The sequence below is a fragment of the Chlamydotis macqueenii genome, chromosome 5 (genome assembly GCF_036417535.1).
Source record: "Chlamydotis macqueenii isolate bChlMac1 chromosome 5, bChlMac1.mat, whole genome shotgun sequence".
NCBI classification, from domain to species: Eukaryota; Metazoa; Chordata; class Aves; order Otidiformes; family Otididae; genus Chlamydotis; species Chlamydotis macqueenii.
In genome coordinates, this window is record NC_141560.1 from 70787090 (window position 1) to 70803864 (window position 16775).

Consider the following 16775-nt stretch of genomic DNA (forward strand, 5'->3'; position numbering starts at 1 on the left):
TGCTTGACCAAGTGTGGATTCTTGAGGTCACCACAATTTGAGTACCGGATGTTAAAGGCATCGATTTTTTTTTTTTTTTTTTTTTTTTTTTTTTTCCCCCCCGCTGGAGAAAGTGTGTTGGCTGTGGAGTGTGGGAAAGGCTGTCAGCGAGAATGCCGTGAAGGGATGTGAGAAGCTCCCTGGCATCTAAGTGCACTCATTAGGTGATCTGGTTTTGGGTACTCAGGAGATCTCAAAGAGATTGTGATTGCAGCCGTGTTTTGGGAAAGAACTGGAGCCATCTGACAAGACTCTTCTGGAGCTTTTGTCCTTGTGTTGTACACACAGATGATCTCAGACTGTGATGTGAAGATAACATAATTTGCTCGTCCTGTGGGCTGTGCCTGGTGGTCTGTGAGGTCCAGGCAGAGTTTAAGTCGAACAAAAAACCACTTCTGCAGGAATGCAGGCATAATTCCTATAATTCCTCTTTGAAAGGGCTGGGAACACTTTCCCACATTGCCCAAAGAACTGTAGGAAATCTCAGCTTGAATGTTTGTGCCTGTGTTCAGAATTTAACTGAGAGAAGAAACTGAGGAAGCAAAGGAGCACGGGGTTATGATGCAGAAGAGCTCAGACCTGGGCTAGGCTTACGCCATGATACTTAGATGCTTGATTATGCCTTAATCAGCTGGGTTAATTGCAATATAATATTGCTCTGAGGCCTTTGAGCTGTAATCAAGTATGAGGATCTGAATCGAGTACTGTAACGGAAAAAGATGAAATAAAAGGTTGTTTTTTTTTTTTTTAACAGTCTTTGAAAGTTCACTTGCAACTACAATAAATTAATTAGCTACCAAACCCCAGATTTCGTGCTTGTGATCTCTTCCAAGATTATTAGAACATTCTCACTGAGGACTGTTTCAGGCGTTTGCTTCTGAAGCCCAGCTGAAAAGCTTTAAATGAATGGACATTTCATGGTTAATTGTAACATAATTAAAGGAAAGGGAAAAAAGTCCACACCTAGATAAATCCTGCAGAAGGCACTGCCACAAAGGCACTAAATTTAATTACAGAGATAATGATGCATTGCCTACAGCGTAAGAGGAAAAAGTGCTTTCTCTTCTAATGGCCTAAAACGGTGTCGGCGCGGAGCCAGTCGCTTGTCCTGGAGTATATCTGAATAAACACATTTTTTTTTTTTTAATAATCCTGTTTGGATTATACGTTCAAGTGTGAAGACTTATTTAGCGTTTGAAATTCTTATCTGCTAGACTAGAGGAAAAGTGGCTTTGCTTACAGAAATCAGTTTGAAAATCGCCCTTTTCCAAAGAGCTGTTGGAGTAGGGATCGTTTCCATTTTCTGAGTATGAACATGCCTCTGGTAGAAAGTTCTCTGGACGACATTTGGGGTCAACTTCTGTTCTTTATCTTATTGATGGAAAAGTGAAATTTCTTCCCTTTGTTTTACAAAAACTGCTAAGTTACTGATGTCTTAATTTTTCCGACAGAAGTTAGTTCAGTAGAGATTTGCACTGGGACCATCTGGCCTTTGTCTAGGACGTACAGCAGCCGGGTCCCAGCACGCTCGTCCTCACAGCTCTGATATTTGTACCTGGGAGCAGATAACAAGGCTGCGCACAGCTCTGAGGATGACCCTGCTGATTTCTTCAGGAAAGATGACATTTTTCTTGTTCAATTCAGACAGGTGTAGACTTCAGTGAGAGTTTTAGGAGGAGCACGTTAAGTTAATCCACCCTCTTTTGAAGAGAGGATGCATTTTTTTTTTTTCTGGAGGGTCTGTAGCTGGACGCCAGGCGAGCTGTGTGGCTGGGCTGTTTCGTCTGGCAGATCTTTGTGTGTTACTTGCTCACAGGTGAGATGATGAGTCTTATTTCTTTGTCCTTTGCAGTTCCCTGGCACTTAACTGATGTCATTTAGACACAGCTTGCACCTAAATTTTGTCCACTTCTCTTTGGCAGGGAGAAGATAAAGCTCCTTTCCCAGTCCCTCTTTTGTGATCTCTGATCCCTTTCATCTTATTTTCATGATCCTCCTCTCTGTATTTTAGTAACCAGGGGTTTGATTTATGTCCTGAATAGTCTCCTGCTGCTTTTTTGTACCTCCTGCCGTAGTCGTAGCAGTCTGCAACACCAGAGTTGGACTCCTGTGTGTGGCTAGTCCATGTTTCCTGCGCTCCATTAGCTTGGGGAAGAATTGTTCCTGATTTTCTTCCCGTATACCCAGTTGTTAGCCACAGAAGCAGGCAGTTGCAATCTGTGCTTTTTCAGTTGGTGTCTGTACAGCTGCTTGAAGCCAAGGAATGCTTTTTCAGGGTGTTTCTACTGCTGCAGCTCTCCTCTTGTCACATGGGGTGTCTGCTTCTGCCTCACCTCCTTTCACCTCGCTTCTGTCCGTCTTTGCTCTGCTCATTCTAGGTGCGGAGCTGGATGGCCGAGGCGGTAGCGATGCTGTTCCTGTAGCGACAGGCTTTTCTGGCTCCTACCAACCCGTGCTGGAGCCAGAGTAATGAAATGAGCAGTAAATAGCTTACGTGATGTTCCTGTGAGAGGCCCGAGGGAAGTCTTCTGAAAAGCATCCTGCAACTGGGACTTTGGAAGACCTGCAAGGTAGAGTAGAAAGGTTTAAATGGTCAATATATCAAGGAGACACCCGAAGAAAATGAGGGAGTGCTAATTTAGGAAGTAAGTCATGCTGTGAGAAGACGTGTGGTACCCTGGCTGAAGCAGGAACATGTGGCTGTGCTACCTGTAGCGCTGAGTTTGTCAGACGTTTGGGGAGCAGAGGATGAGATGGTAATGAGCTATTCCAGCTCCAGAGTCTGTGGTGATGAACCCACAGAAAAAAAAGCAGGCAGCAGTCATCTATTTAAGCTGGAGGGCTGCAGGAAAACTGGAGGGCCGCAGAACTTCAGTAGGATATCTTCTAAAATTGAGTTGGCCTATAATTACTGAGCTGGAAACTGAATTCTCTGCTCGTCTACTGGCTGTCCCTGGGAAGCAGCAGGAAGGGACACTTGTGAGTGAGGGGTGGGCTGTGTGACTGCTGGGGAGGCACAGCCACAGCCACCGAGGGCCTGGGGGTTTTGTAGATGAGCGACGCACACAGATTACAGGCTGGATGTGTGTGCAGAAGGTGCGGTGCGTGGGTGTTGCGGAGGAGGGATGTGTGTGCTGGTGTTCAGAAGTGTAGCTAATGGAGGCTCTGTCTGAAGAGAAGGGCTTTTTAGCTCCGGGTTATGGAAAGAAATATAAGGCTTAAATATGATGCAAGATCAGAGAAACCTGGGCTTGATTCATCCTTGCTTACATAAGCAAAATGAAAATAGGATTCCTGACTTCTATCATATGCATCCAAATCTGAGACTCGGGAAGAATCCAGCTACATCAGCTTGGCAAGATTCAGCCCAGGATTTCAGTTTTATCTTGCTGTGTCACTAGGGAAGCGCTGGACGGACGAGAGTTTCTAGGAGGAGGAGGAAGCGGTTGGGTTTGCTTGCCCCGGTTATTGATGGTACGCAGAGGCGTGGGACCCGCGCTGTTGTTTGCTTTCTTGTGCCCCTTGCAGCAGTGCCACATGTGTGTGGTTACAGCATCTTCATCTGAAGCACCAGCTGGAGAAAGTGGCTGGAGGGAAAGCAGAATGATAAGTCCCAGGGGAACTGCCTGGATTTGATTTCCACTGCGTCTGAATTTGGGACTTAATTTCCTAAGCTGGGAGGAAGTTGGAGCTGTGTGCACTGAACAGTTGGTGATTTTTACTTCTTGCAGGCACACTGCGCTCTTCCTCAGGGATCTCCTCTGGGTTCTGTACAGAGAAGCCTTTTGGGCTGGAGAACAGCTGTCAGCAGCTGGAAGGAGGAGCTCTGCTTGTCTCAAGATATTCCAGGGCATCTTAGCAACAAAAATGTGGAGAAATGGCTGGAGAGCTGGAAAGCAATGTAATCAACGGAAGCTACAGCAAATGTGGAGCCTGGAAAAGAAAAAGGAGTGAGAGAATGACAGAATAATGGGGGAGTGGGTGCTAGAGGAGAGAAAAGATGGGTAAAATGGGAAGGATTGGGGGAAGAGGCAAGGGAGGCTTTGAGAAAGCGGTGTGCATACATGTGCGCGGGGACAGGAGTGCGCTGAACGCGGGACGGTGCTGTTACTAGCGGGTCTGGGACTGTGTGAGAGGAGCCGTGTGTGTGGGAGAGGCATGTTGGCCTGAGCATAGCTGTGGAAGGAGGCTGCTCTTAAAGCTTGAGCGTGCTCGGAGCAGCGCGGACTTCAGAGGGTCTCTGCGAGGTGACGGGGATTTGGGTTCCTGCGGCACTGAGCCCTGGAGGGGGTTATTTATAGCAGCAACCGCTGAGGCAGGAAAAGTTTGCTCAGGCTGTCATTTGTGTGAGCCAGAGAGCTGGAGTCTAGCTCTCCCTCCCTCCTGCTCTTGCTTTCTTCAGATTTTCACTGTAATTAGCGAGCTTTGCATGAGCCGGGTCAGAGCTGGCAGCTTTCTTTAGAAGACTCTGTTCTCCAGGCAGGAATAAGGAAAGGGGTTTTTTTTTAAGAATTTTTTTTCTCTTCTGGGAATACTTCGCCTGCTCATTTGTTTTATTTCAAGGGCTGTTCTCGTGCGCTGAGGTGGAAGCCACGAGATGGGAGGGGCAGAACCACATTGCTTCTGAAGTCGCGGCAGCAGAAGCCAGCGTCTGAAAACTCAGAGTCAGCCTTTGAGCTTAGAAGCAACAGAAAAATCTTCTTAAGATTCTAATCTGAACTAATTTGGGCCTGTCTAGGATGAGAAAAGCACGTTAGTCGATACAAAGCTGCTCTACTGTCGTTTACCTTGAAAGCCTGTTTGCTTTAAAATCCAAAAAGCTTCGTTTTGAGTACCCAGAGTGATGCACTGAGAACAGCGGAGGGTCGGCACACGGACGCAGACGGTTAATATCTGTGTTTCTCTGCCAGACGGTGGCCATGCTCTGTTGTCACACGCTGTAAGGCCTCTAACGGCGTGTATGTGGTAGGGATATTATCCAAGTCAAGGTAATCTCCAAGCTGAAAGTCACAATTCTCTGCTGTGGGATTTTAGCAAATCTCGTGTGGTGTTTATGCTATGTGGGATGCACGTTAAAGGTAATCGGTGCTGTGCTGACACTTGTGTTGGTAAAAATGCCTGCCTTTGCCTGTGCTCGTGTGTCCTGAGCAACACATGTACGCCCTTCACCAGACAGAGCTTGTTACTTCGGCATTTGATCTTTGCTTCGTTAATGCCGCGGGGTGAACGTTCAAGCGAAAGCGGATACGCTTCGTGATACGGGCACGCCGCCTGGGTTTGCGTCAAAGAGAAGCCCTCCTCTGGAAAGCGGCAGTCCTCTGGATGTGAGGAGGTTATCACTTCACAGGATCTCGCTGGAAAAAAATGGATTCATGTTTTTGTTGAGGTTCCTTCTGTGAAGTCAGAGTTACACTGAGGAGAGGGAATGATGGCAATGTAAAGTTAGGTTTCTAAATAGAATGCTATACATTTTACTTGAAATTCTGTTTTATTAAATGTATTTGTGAGACTAACTGGTACTTCCACTTGCAGTATATCCTGATGTTGATTAATTTGCCATGAAGGCTTTAAGAAATTGCAAGTTGTGGGCAAGAAATAGAAGAAATTCTGCTTAATAAGCTGCAAGGCTGATGCTCTGAGGAGGAATAAGCTATTGGAAGGTGGGAAGACTGGGGGAGTAACGGACAAGGCAGACGTGCGTTTCAAGTAAAATACAGGAATGGTATTTTCAGGAAAATCGCAGCACTTGAGAATGCTCCCTCTGTGAAACTCTGCTGCAGGATGAGGTGGGGCCCTTGAATAGCGTGGTGGTGTCTGTCTGCTGGGAGTTTTGCTTGAACACTGGAAGAAAAAGTATTGGGAATTGTGGGGGACTGGGAGGAGAAGTGGACTTGGAGGAGTTTGTGGGTTTGGAGTGCCCTGTTCAGAGCTAGTTGTGAAACGGGTTAGCCGCATTTGTGGGGCTGCTTGTGGGAGCAGAGGTGTAACAGGAGAACATTTAGCAAAGGGTAATGCGTTGCGAGTTAGAGAAGTGATCCTTAGCGGTGAACGACATGGAAAAGCAGTGAGAGTTTAACTGAGTCATTTCCAATAACCTAGAGAGCTCTTAAATTCAGAGCTCATCCTGGGTGGCTTGAGGCCGTGACAGAATTCGCGTGGCTTTTGGGGTGTACGGCCTCGATGACTCAATCTTTTCAGTCTCATTTCTAGGGCTGTAAGATACAGGCGTGTCCTTACCCAAAGTAAAGAATTCGAAGCAAAAGTGGCAATCTTGAACCCAAGTGGAGGCACGAGCCGTCTGACAAGATCGGCAGATGCATTTTAGCGCAAATGTAGAAGTCAGAGACCAGAGAAGCAATGTAGGGACCAGATGTTTGATTAGAAACAGAGCTGTCAGCCCAGGGTCCCGCGATCAGGGATGTGATTGAAGAAAATTGCTGAAATAAACGGGCAGCGCCAGTCAAATGAGAAATAGATTGTATCCAAGTGAGCTTTGGACTGTTTGAAGCCAATTTCCAACGTAGTTGAGCCTGGCAGGTTCACATAGTCAGCATCCACATTGGATGATTACAGATTGTATTTAAAAAGGAGCATTAGGGCGTAGTCTGCTGAAGAGCTTGCCACATAGCAGTGATTCTTGGCATTTTTGACTTGCAACTGGGCATATACCTGCCTAACCGCTTAGTGATGGGACGTGAGGAAAGGAACACCCACAGGGTAAGCCGTGGTGGGTTGTGAAGCAGAGAAGCGAAATCTGTGCACCCTGGTGAACAGGGGGTTGCGACGTGGAGTGAGAAGGTGGAGGCCCTAAAATTCCACCTGCGCCCCTCTTACTCCTGATACATACCCTTCAGTGCTAGCGGGGAGGGACGAGGGGCACTGTTTTTAATTCCTTAGCATTTTTCCCTTCCAGAGACACCTTCCCTTCCCGTATCGAGCAGCCTTTAGATGTGAGCAGAGCCAGGATTTCCTCCTTCTGTCCTGGCACTTGCAGGTGGAGGAAATCACTCCACAGCAATTCCCTTCGCTTGGGAAGCCCGATGCTGCCTCTCCGCCGCTTTAACGGGCGTGCTTCCGATCGCCAGCACGCTTTTTGGGGAGGGGAGCGGGGAAGGAGTGCCAAGGAACGGCCGCTGACCGCACGGTTTTCCTGAGTTTGGCACCGATCTTCCGTTCTCCCACTTCTTTCCCTCTTCTCATATTGGCAGCGGTGGTCCGTGTAGCTTCCGTAGAGTGACTGGTGGCTTTCCCTCTGTGACTCATCCTCTAGGGAATTCCTGAAGCAATGAGTCAAGTGATTGGGAAAACTGTTTGCCCACTAGCGTAAACTAGGAAGCCGGTGAGCCTGGCTGTGTTATTGTGGAGAGGCAATTATTTTTCAGCGTGGCTGGGATTGCCCTTTCCCTTTCCAAAGGCAGGTCACTTCAAGATTTGCTGTAGCAGGGATACACTGCTGAACATGTATTTTTTTTTCACCTTGAAATATGCTTCTCCTGATTTATTTTTTTTTTCTCTTTTTTTTTTTTTTTTTTTAAGGTGGCTGATCTGATAAGCATTCCAGAGTGGAGTAAAACGGACAAATTTACCAGTATTGCAGTGAAAACTAGCTTGCCTAAAGAAATGAGGCTGTCAGACTGGCACCAGTCAGCTACGTCCGAAACACTCCTTTCGTAAGTACCATTTACCCCTTCATTCTGCCCTGGCCAACTTAATCCAGCCCTTCTTATTTCTCCAATAGGCAAATTAACGGTTGTGTGGCTTACAACCATGAATTAACAAATTTGGAATACAGCCGTGGGATATTATTACAAAAACAACTTCGATCCCCAATAAATGCGTCCAGGAAAACTGAACTATTGTACTACGTATGTGAGTGTGGGTTGGCCGGGGTTGTTTGCGTTGCGTGCTGATGCTAGTCAGGTTTGGGGTGCCCAACTGCTCAGCATTTTTGAAAGTAAGGTGCTTGTTGTATCTACATACTTAAATCAGCTCATCCGAATGATATATGTCCACATCCTGTTCAAGCCAAGCTTTTCTTATCGCTGGTTGCTGACTATTAAACATTAGCAGATTTTTATTACCCCGTAGAACAGTAAGTTCTATTCAAAATACAAAATTAGTTTCATTTTTTTTTTTAATACATTTTTCCCCCTAGCAACTTGGACATTATTTTTGCTCGAGCTTGGGATTGTCAGAAAGCTCAGATTGTGGGCTTCGCCAGCACAAAATGTAGGTGGCTGCAGATATGCCGGCATTGATACAATGATTGGGTGTTGTTTTTAACTAAATTAGTGTCAGCAGACTTGGATTGCGCTCCTGCTCCCCCCTCCTAGGTTTTCCATAAAGTGGCTCATTTTAAGGTAAGCTTTTCTGTCAACTTCTGTTTCCTGACCGGTTATTCGTGAAGACTTTTAATTTTCTGTAGTCTCAAGTACGAAGCTTGGAGTTAAACTGTGCTGCTGCTGAGGTCAAGGAGAAAAGTACTAGTAATCTTGGAGCTGGAAGGTGAGGCTCTTTTCATCTCTCCCAGAACATTTTTCTGCCTTTAATTTGGCAGTTGAGATATCTCACGGTGATCGCTGTCTTTATGTACTAAAATGAAAGTGCTTTTAAAAGAAGGACTCTGCTTAGCCCTACAAACTTCTTCCTTGCTGCTCATGGACAAATCCTGGTCTGTGGGGAATCCCAGCTGGAAAAAAAAAAAAAAGAGGAGGGGAGACTTCAGATCCTGCTAGTTGTTTTGTTGGTTTTTTATTTATTTACATGCACATCTTACTGCAACTAAGGCAGGCAGCGCCCTTGGCAAATCCACCTCTGAAGCGCGCTTGCTGGAAATGCGTCTCTGCTGGTGAGAGAGGTGCCAGGATAGCGGTGTTCAGCTCGTGGATCGTGAAACAGAGTGTCAGGGGATCTCCTCCTGGAGACAACCGTTGTGGTCTGCAGCGCTGTCGGTTTGTAGGGCTGCGATCCCTGGGAGAAGGCTCTGAGCTGGTACCTGTTGATTAGAGGTGGTGTATTCCAAAGTAAATAATTTCTTCTCCTCTTTAATTCAGCGGATCCCTTCGCCTGTTTTTAGCTGGTGGATGTAAAGTTGTGAAGAAGTGCTGTGGTTTGGTGTCACTTAACTCTGGATCTTCCCATACTCTTGCACTAAAACCAGTGAGATTTACGAGATAATACTTTTTTCCCCAAAAACACCACCACTGTGGACAAGTACATGCCGAGCAGATACATTGGTTGTTCTAGTGTCTTTATAATTTAAAAAAAAAATCATTCAGAAAATGTATTCAGCTTTGCAACGTGTGGTTTTATTCCCGAAGGCAGCAGTGGCATGGCTCCAACCCTCCAAAGGTAAATGAGCCACTGTCACAGGCTAGAGGTGAGAGTTTTACCTGGTTTCCCCTTGCGTATTGTGTGTGACTCACAAAAATGGATGTTGCTAAATTGCAGTGTATTTGTTTGTTTTTCTTAAATGATCACTTTCTCTTAGGTTATTGTTAGGGGAGAAGTGCTAATCCTTGCAGTTGCAGAAAAATGCTTGAAAACTTGAACCCTTTGTGTGCAGAGCCTAAAAATCTAACTTAAATATTCTAATGATAGCATCTCTTGTTAAAAATACTTGTGAATTTTGACATCTCAGCTAATGGCTTAGACTATCTGGAGTTATCGATGCTCAAGAGCAGGCGATGTGTTGGTGTTGGACCCTTGGCAGTGCGTTGTGCACAGCGTTGTTCCACTGGGAAAGAACCAGTCTGGAGTGAATAGCAAATGTGATACTGAATCTTTTTGCATTAGTAGTAAGGTTTTGAAAGCTGATTTTTATTATTATTTTTTTTTCTTATCAGAAGAGGGACTTTAAGAAAAACTCGGAGGCTTTTGACGTTCAAAGGTATAAATTGTAAGGCTGTGAGGTTCAAGAAGGTAGCGGGTAGGAGATGATGTCTGTGTTTGAAGATCATCTGAGACACACGAGAACTATTTCTGCTCAAGGCAGAAGATGTTTGGATTAAGGGACAAAGGTGATGGATTTAAGCAAGGAGCACGTGCACTTAGAAAACACCTTGGTGTGTTTAGGCTGCCTGAGGGAAAGGGGCTTTGAAGAAATATTAGGGAGGAACAAGCTGAGATGGGCCAGTGTTGGGCCAACGGGCCAGTGTTGGGCCAACTGGCTAGTCTGTTCCTACCAAGATATTCCTGTGGCCATTACTCTTGCGCTTCCAAGGCTGTATTTACGCCAAGATTTAGGATTTAAGCTGGTGGGTCGTACAGGTAAGTTCTTGTCCTCCAGGTTTTGAAGGTCGGTTTATACTCCAAGGTGTATTTTGGGTATTTGTGTCAGTGGGCAGCATTGTGGTTCCAGCTCTAACCTAATCAGATTAGTTCTGTACCGATGACATTGTAGTGAGATGATTGTGGCGCGGTGGCCTTATCCTGGGGGAGCTGCCTCTGAAGTGTGCCAAGCCACAAGAGGCTTTGTGAACCTTTCCTTTCTCAAACCCAACGGCTTAGTCTCATGGCTCTGGCGCTGTCTTCCGTTTGATTTCCTTCTCCTTGGAGAAGGAGAGACTGTAAAGGAGAATCTTAAAAGTAAGTGTGAAATTGATATTCCGAGATTAAAGACCCCGCTGATTTTTGCCAGCATTCCCTGCCCATGCCGAGCAGCCTGTGGTTTGGTTGTAGATATGACTCTTAGATGTTACATTAATACGTACAATACTCTTTAAAGTACAGATCTGTTCCCTTAATCACAGTCAGTCGTGCTAGAACTGTCCTCACAACCTTCTGGCAGCTGCTGTACCGTCTCCCTCCGCAGGGAAGGAGCTTTCCCTGCAGGCATCTCTTGCAATAGATATCTCCTGCCGCTTGTAGAAGGCAGCCCTGTCTTGGAAGAGCTCATCCTCCTCTGGTGCTGTGGAATTTATCCTCACGTTATATTGTGAGCCTCTGTGCGTTGAGTAGCTATTCTTCCTGCTTATAAGAGATATTCCCACTCTGAGATATTCCCACCATGGAAGGGCACATCTTGAAGGTTTGGATATTCTTTTTTTCATCTGTCCTACCACTTATTTCTGCTGTTTTCTGGCTGATGGTTGTTACGGGTCTGTTGCTGTGTCTGGTTCATGCTGGGTATGCCTCCTAGCCAGCTTCAGGTCATTTTGTATGGATGTAACCGCATCCCCCCGCCGCCTTCTCCCTCCAAGGGAAGAACAATTCCCAGATTGTGAGGAACCAAGCTCATCAAAACAGAAAGAGCTCCATTTAAGGCCCTTTAAAAATAGCTGGATGAGGACTGATGAATTTTGATCCAAGTTCTAATTGCTGATTTCCATCAAGTACAGGAGAAAAGCATGCTTAACGGGAGCAGGAGGTTTCTGTAAGCCGTGGGGGTGATGACCCAACCTGCAGTAGAGAGCCCATGTCCCGGGTGGGACATCCTTTGAGGAAAGGAGGGATGGTTTGTTGGGACCAGAACGCTATCGCTTAGTGAAGGGCTGTTTCGGGGAAGGGTTTGTACTTTATGAACCAGCAGATGTTTAACGGTCAGGAGCTGTATGGTGAAGCATACTAAATGTCACTTTCGGTCACCCAAATTTGCCAAATGTGGTTATTTTATAATGCTGTTGCTTTTTTCGTTCACTTCAGTATAAAACCACTTTGGCATCTGCAAGAAGTACAGACAGCTTCAATTGGTCTGATAAATAATTTCGGAAAGAGAGGAAATGTGGATATACTGGCAGGGAACAGAGCATGGTTCTGTTGGTGGAAGGAGACGAGGAAGGCTGCGCAGTGCTCTGGATTTTCCTAAGCAGGTCCAGCAGATGATGTGTGAGAGCTGGTGTCCTGGGCTATGACTTCTCTGCAGGACAGCAGGTTGGGGCTGGGACATCCCCTGGGAATGCGGTGGCGTTTCATCCGGTGCTGCAGAGCGGCACTGGGAGGATCAGCTTGCCGCTACACGTGGCTGGATTTGTCCTGTAGTGACTCCTGCAACCATCTACAGAGTTAAGACCTAGAAATTCCCTTTCTTCTGGGCTCCCTGTAGCCCTAAGTGATGAAGGTCTGGTCACTGAGCTTTGAACAGTTGTTATTTTGAGGGAGTTTGGGTGAATCATACTGTAGGACTCTCGAGTTGAAGCAGAATTTGAGGAGACCAGCTGAAAGAGGGTGCTGACAGAGATGAAACACGGGTGAGATGGGATTGCTTTGTCGTACATGGGTTGTGTCAAGCTGCAAGCAGGACACCGTCTCATGAAGCCCACCATCTTGGGCTAGCAGGGCTTCCTCCTGCTGATACCTCTGTGGGGACATCACCAGTGGTCTGGCAGAGTGGGAAGAAACAATTGGCACTGGTGGATCTGACTTTGGTGTGGTGCTGGCCTCCCATCTTCTGCTTGGCAGCGACAGCAAGTAACGGTCTGCACTGCAGGAGCTTGGGTGGGGACCAGGAGGAGGTTTTTGGGTGAGGGAGGTGGGGATGCTGAGCGAGCCTGCAGCCCCTGGGGATCCAGCGATAAGGAGATTCAGGGGAGGGTTTGCAGGGGGTTAGCGCGTTGCGTTGCGTGGGTGCGAATGTGCCTCGGGTGTACGCGTGATGCTGCGAGCTTAAAGCAAATCCTGCCGATGGATTTGGGTAGCGGGGAGTAGCTGATCCTCTCCTGGGGTGTTGGCGTGGTGTGGGTGGTCTCCTGCGGCACAAGATCGACACGCAGCCCTTTTCCTTCGGCTGTGGCTGCGCTCAGCCTGTATTTACTTGTATATACCTTCTTCCCAGGCTAATGTCAGATGTGATGGGCTGTTGGATTAGACTAAATCTCCTAGGTTTAGCTGGAATGTTGTCTCGCTGTAGCATTTCTCTCCCTTGCTCTTTTCTCTAAGCCTTCCCCCTACAGACAGCTAATTCTCCCCTTCCCCCACATCCTGTCATACCCCAAAGCGTGTCACAAGGAATTAACGGCTGAAAAGGCCTGGGAGAGGCTGCTCCTCTGGAACAGTCTCTCCTTTCTGTGACCGTGGTGGCCCCCTCTGTGTGCCCCTTTTGTGTCCCATCCAATTCCCCTCCCCCTGGCCATTCAGTACATGCCAGAGGAGAGACCGCCAGCCTTCAGCCTTTTCCAGCCCTGCTCCCGCCTCGCCGCCCCGTGCCATCCGCTGAAGCCGAGGGGCTTTTCCCGCGCGCGGCCAAGACTCCGGAACAAGCTCCAACCGCTGCCGCAACGCTCCCGGTCCTGCCGGCTTCTCGGTTTTGCGCTGCTGGAGGGCTTTCCTCCTCTCCCATCTCTGTGCGTCTCTGACAGCATCGCCCGCTCTCGCTCCCAGTCCTCCTTCCCACAATTCACGTACAATCTCCTCAGAATAGGGATGATGTCACTTCCTTCCAGAGGGTGCCGAGGGGGTGTGGAAGGGGGGAGTCACGACCCCAGGCTCGGTGGCTTTCGGCAGCCCCGATGAATAAATGAGGTTGCTGTCTTGGAGGGAGGGAGTTGCTGTGAAGATGACGCCCGGCTCTGTCGGCAGGCGGTCGCCGCGCCATCCTTCCCTTTGCCGAGTGGGATTTTCAATGGCTGCAAGAAGAGTTTGCTGTTCCCTCCTTCGCTTGTGATGTCTGTCCCCGTGGATATCCACTTCTCCTGAAATACCCTTACGGGAAAGAAGGATGTGCAGCGGCCGGACCACGTGCCACGTAAGATTTCTGCTTCCGTAGATCTTTCACTGGTCTGAGGGTCAAGGGCTCTGGGCTCCTTGCTTGTGCCTGCATGTGCCTCCCCCTAATGCCAGTGGTGGAGCTTGGGGCTTCTTATACTGGGGTTCAGGTTCCACAGTCCTGGGAATTTTTCACTCTCCACAGCAATTTTAGGGGCAGCGCAAGGGGTTCTTGCTGTTGCAAAACTAGGGTCAGTGGTCTCAGGCTGTTTGCACTCTGACCTTCTGCTTTCCTCCCAATTCCTCTGCTAGATCGTATCTTCAACTTAAAATTTGATTCCTGGGAACTGCTACCCTGAGATGAAGCCACTCTCAAGTGCTCTGAGAGCTTTACTTCTTTTTTTTTTTTTTTTTTTTTTATGGGCTTTACAGTCTCAGGCCTTCTGTCATCTCCCTTCTTTCCCAACTAGGGGCAAGGCCCCAGACCTCACAGTTTAGATTTTCCAGAGACAATTTGAAAATTAATTGGGACTCTTTCTATGGTGCACCAGGAGCCTGCAGCTAGGAGTGACAGTCCCACAGTAAGTAGTCTCCTGTGTGACAGTGAGTGACAAGCTGCTCTGCTCCGTCCCCATCTGTTGCTGTGGCTGAGGAATTCACGTTAGGTGTTTGCTGTTCTTGCCGATACCCTGCCGCTTAAACTGGCGAAAGCAGGCAGAGCACAACCGCTCGTGTGGCTGGAGAGGTGGAAGAGTTGTGGAAAGCGCGTTGGCGGGACGCAGCCGTGAGCCGAGGGATGACGGGAGCTGAGGTCTGCGCTTGGCTGGGAGCTGCTGCGGTGGCTAGGGGCAGAGTGAGTGAGTGGACTGGGAAGTGTATCCGCATGAACTGGGCAGGGGGAGCAACGTTCGGGATACAAGTGCTTCAGCGGGCGGGTTATTCGTGGCACGGCAAGAAGAAGTTGCCAGATGGCCAGAGGAGTGAGCAGTTTGAAGGTAGAGCTGCGATGTACTGAGTGCTTCGATTATTATGTGCTGAGGAAGTGCGAATCCAAATGGTGGTGTGATTTCACATTTGCTTTGTTTGTGGAATAGATTGTTTCCTTCACCCCTCTGAGTAACGCACTGGAAGTGTGTCAGCCTGTTAACTGTGGAATCTCCTGCAAAGCGCGGAAGATTTGTGTAGGTTTTCAATACTGGGTGACTGGAATGGGTGGGAAGGTCTAGTCCACTGGGAGTGGGTGTCAGTACAGGAGGGGAGACTCCTCTGGTTTGAGGTGGTCTGCACAGTAGGTCAGTGGTGGGGTAACCACACCTGACTGGTGAGTAGGTGTAAGGGTTGGTTGGAAGTCCTGATTACGTCGTAACAAAGGTGAACATTGCGATTTTTGTGAGCCTAACAGCAAATTGCGAGATCAGTACAAAGAGGAGATGCCGCGTTGGAGCGGTGTGGTCGCTGCAGGTGACGGATGGAGCGCTCCGACAGCAGCGCGTGAACAGGAAGATGGTGAGGTTAGTGAGGTTAGAATAGGAGAAGCTCTGTGATTTGGAACTGCGATGCATCAGTTGAGAGAACTTGTCACTCTTGAGATGGTGGCTCGGAGCAGAGAGGTGTCCCCTGGTCTGTGGTAGCGCAGGAGGGTACAGGTCAGAAACGTAACAGGGTTTAGGGTACAGAAGAGAGGGATGGGAATGGTGGCTGCAGCCAGGAGATCGCTGGTGGCTGTGGGCAGACCGCGCAGACACAATCTCAGAAACCAAAGGTTGACAAAACCAAACAGAAGCCATGGTTGTGGGTCACGGTTGAAGTGTTGTACAAGGAGTGCAGAAGAGAGGTGGGGTGTGCTCCAGGAAAGGACTGAGCCGTTCTGATGCGGTGGACTTGGACTGGAGCAGGCTGGAGTACGTACGGCAGAACTGAAATGGTGTGGGAGAGCTGTGCTGGGAGGAGGTGTCTGGATAGCCCTGTGGAGTCTCGTGACTTCTACCACTGCTGTTTCTTTTTTTAAAAGGGTTTGTGAAGCTTTAAAAATAGGCGTACAAACAAAATGTGAGGAGGAACAGCCAGCTCCTCAATCTTCGACCTTTTAATTGTTAGTGCCTGTCAGGGCTGGCGTGAACACAAAGGAGATGTGGAGCTGGCAGGGTGCTGCTGTGCAACTGATGGTCGAGAGAGCGATATCCTAGGAGCTTGCTCCCTCGGCTCTAAGTGCTTGCTGTGGGGAGCCAGTCAATAGCTTTCCCAGTTGCTGCCGCTAACTGCTAATGGGTATTTTGGCTTGCCCGGCCCAGTGAGGGAGGGAACTGTTGGGACAACAAGAAAAGAGGCAGGCAGCAGGTGTGGAAGAACATGGTAATAGGGCTTTCTTCAGAGCTGGGGTCAGTGTAACCTGTCAAAAGCACCCCACGGTGACTGCTTACCAACGCGCAGCCCTAACAGGATTCTAGATAATCTTGTGAAGTGGAGCTGGGCGAGTGGTGATTATGTTCCCAGAGTTCCACACCTGCTTCACCTCATGCTTCCCACTCCTGAAACTGTACATTCCTCTCCTGCGCTCTCCTCCTCGAGCGTGCCGTGCCCCCTGGTGCTGGAAGGAAGGAACTCTGCCATCTTTGGTGTAAAATAGGTGAAGTCCTTCTGCTAGCGTGGGGAGGGGTGGCTCTCCTGAGGGTGTTGAAGAGGGTCAGCAGCATCTTTGATTCCTGTCTTTTCCAGGAGGTGAGTGTCGTGCCTGCTGAACTTCCCGAGACCCGCTAGCCATGCCAGGGATTGTCGTGTTCCGCCGCCGCTGGTCTGTAGGCAGCGATGACCTGGTTTTGCCAGCCGTGTTCCTCTTCCTCCTGCATACCACCTGGTAAGTGAGAAAGGATGATGGTTTGAGTTCTCCCGTGAATTCTTTTCGCTATTCCTGTTTCTTGCAGCTGTAACTCTTCCTGCGCTTATACATGTGGCTGGAAGGTTTGTTTGGGGCATTTCTGACAGACACCAACATATTTCCAGCTTCTGGTTGGTTGGATAAGTTCTAGCTCCAGTTTCAAAGAGGGAGCCTGACCAGAGCTCCCTGCATCCTCGTGTGCTGCCCGAGGTTATGCACT

General features: G+C 48.3%; 1 protein-coding gene across 3 annotated transcripts in view; it reads left to right on the forward strand.

The window, feature by feature from the left end:
- Positions 1–16775, forward strand: part of DAGLA (diacylglycerol lipase alpha) — a 61511-nt gene that overhangs the window by 13267 nt on the left and 31469 nt on the right. For 2 of the 3 annotated variants that reach the window (XM_086749721.1, XM_086749722.1), the window contains exons 2-3: positions 7576–7709; positions 16396–16534. In XM_086749721.1, the coding sequence (XP_086605847.1) occupies positions 16440–16534 (95 nt within the window). In that variant the 5' untranslated portion in view covers positions 7576–7709; positions 16396–16439. Of the gene's footprint in view, positions 1–7575; positions 7710–13554; positions 13721–16395; positions 16535–16775 lie in introns of all 3 variants that reach the window. The other variant, XM_086749719.1, reaches the window with a different exon arrangement.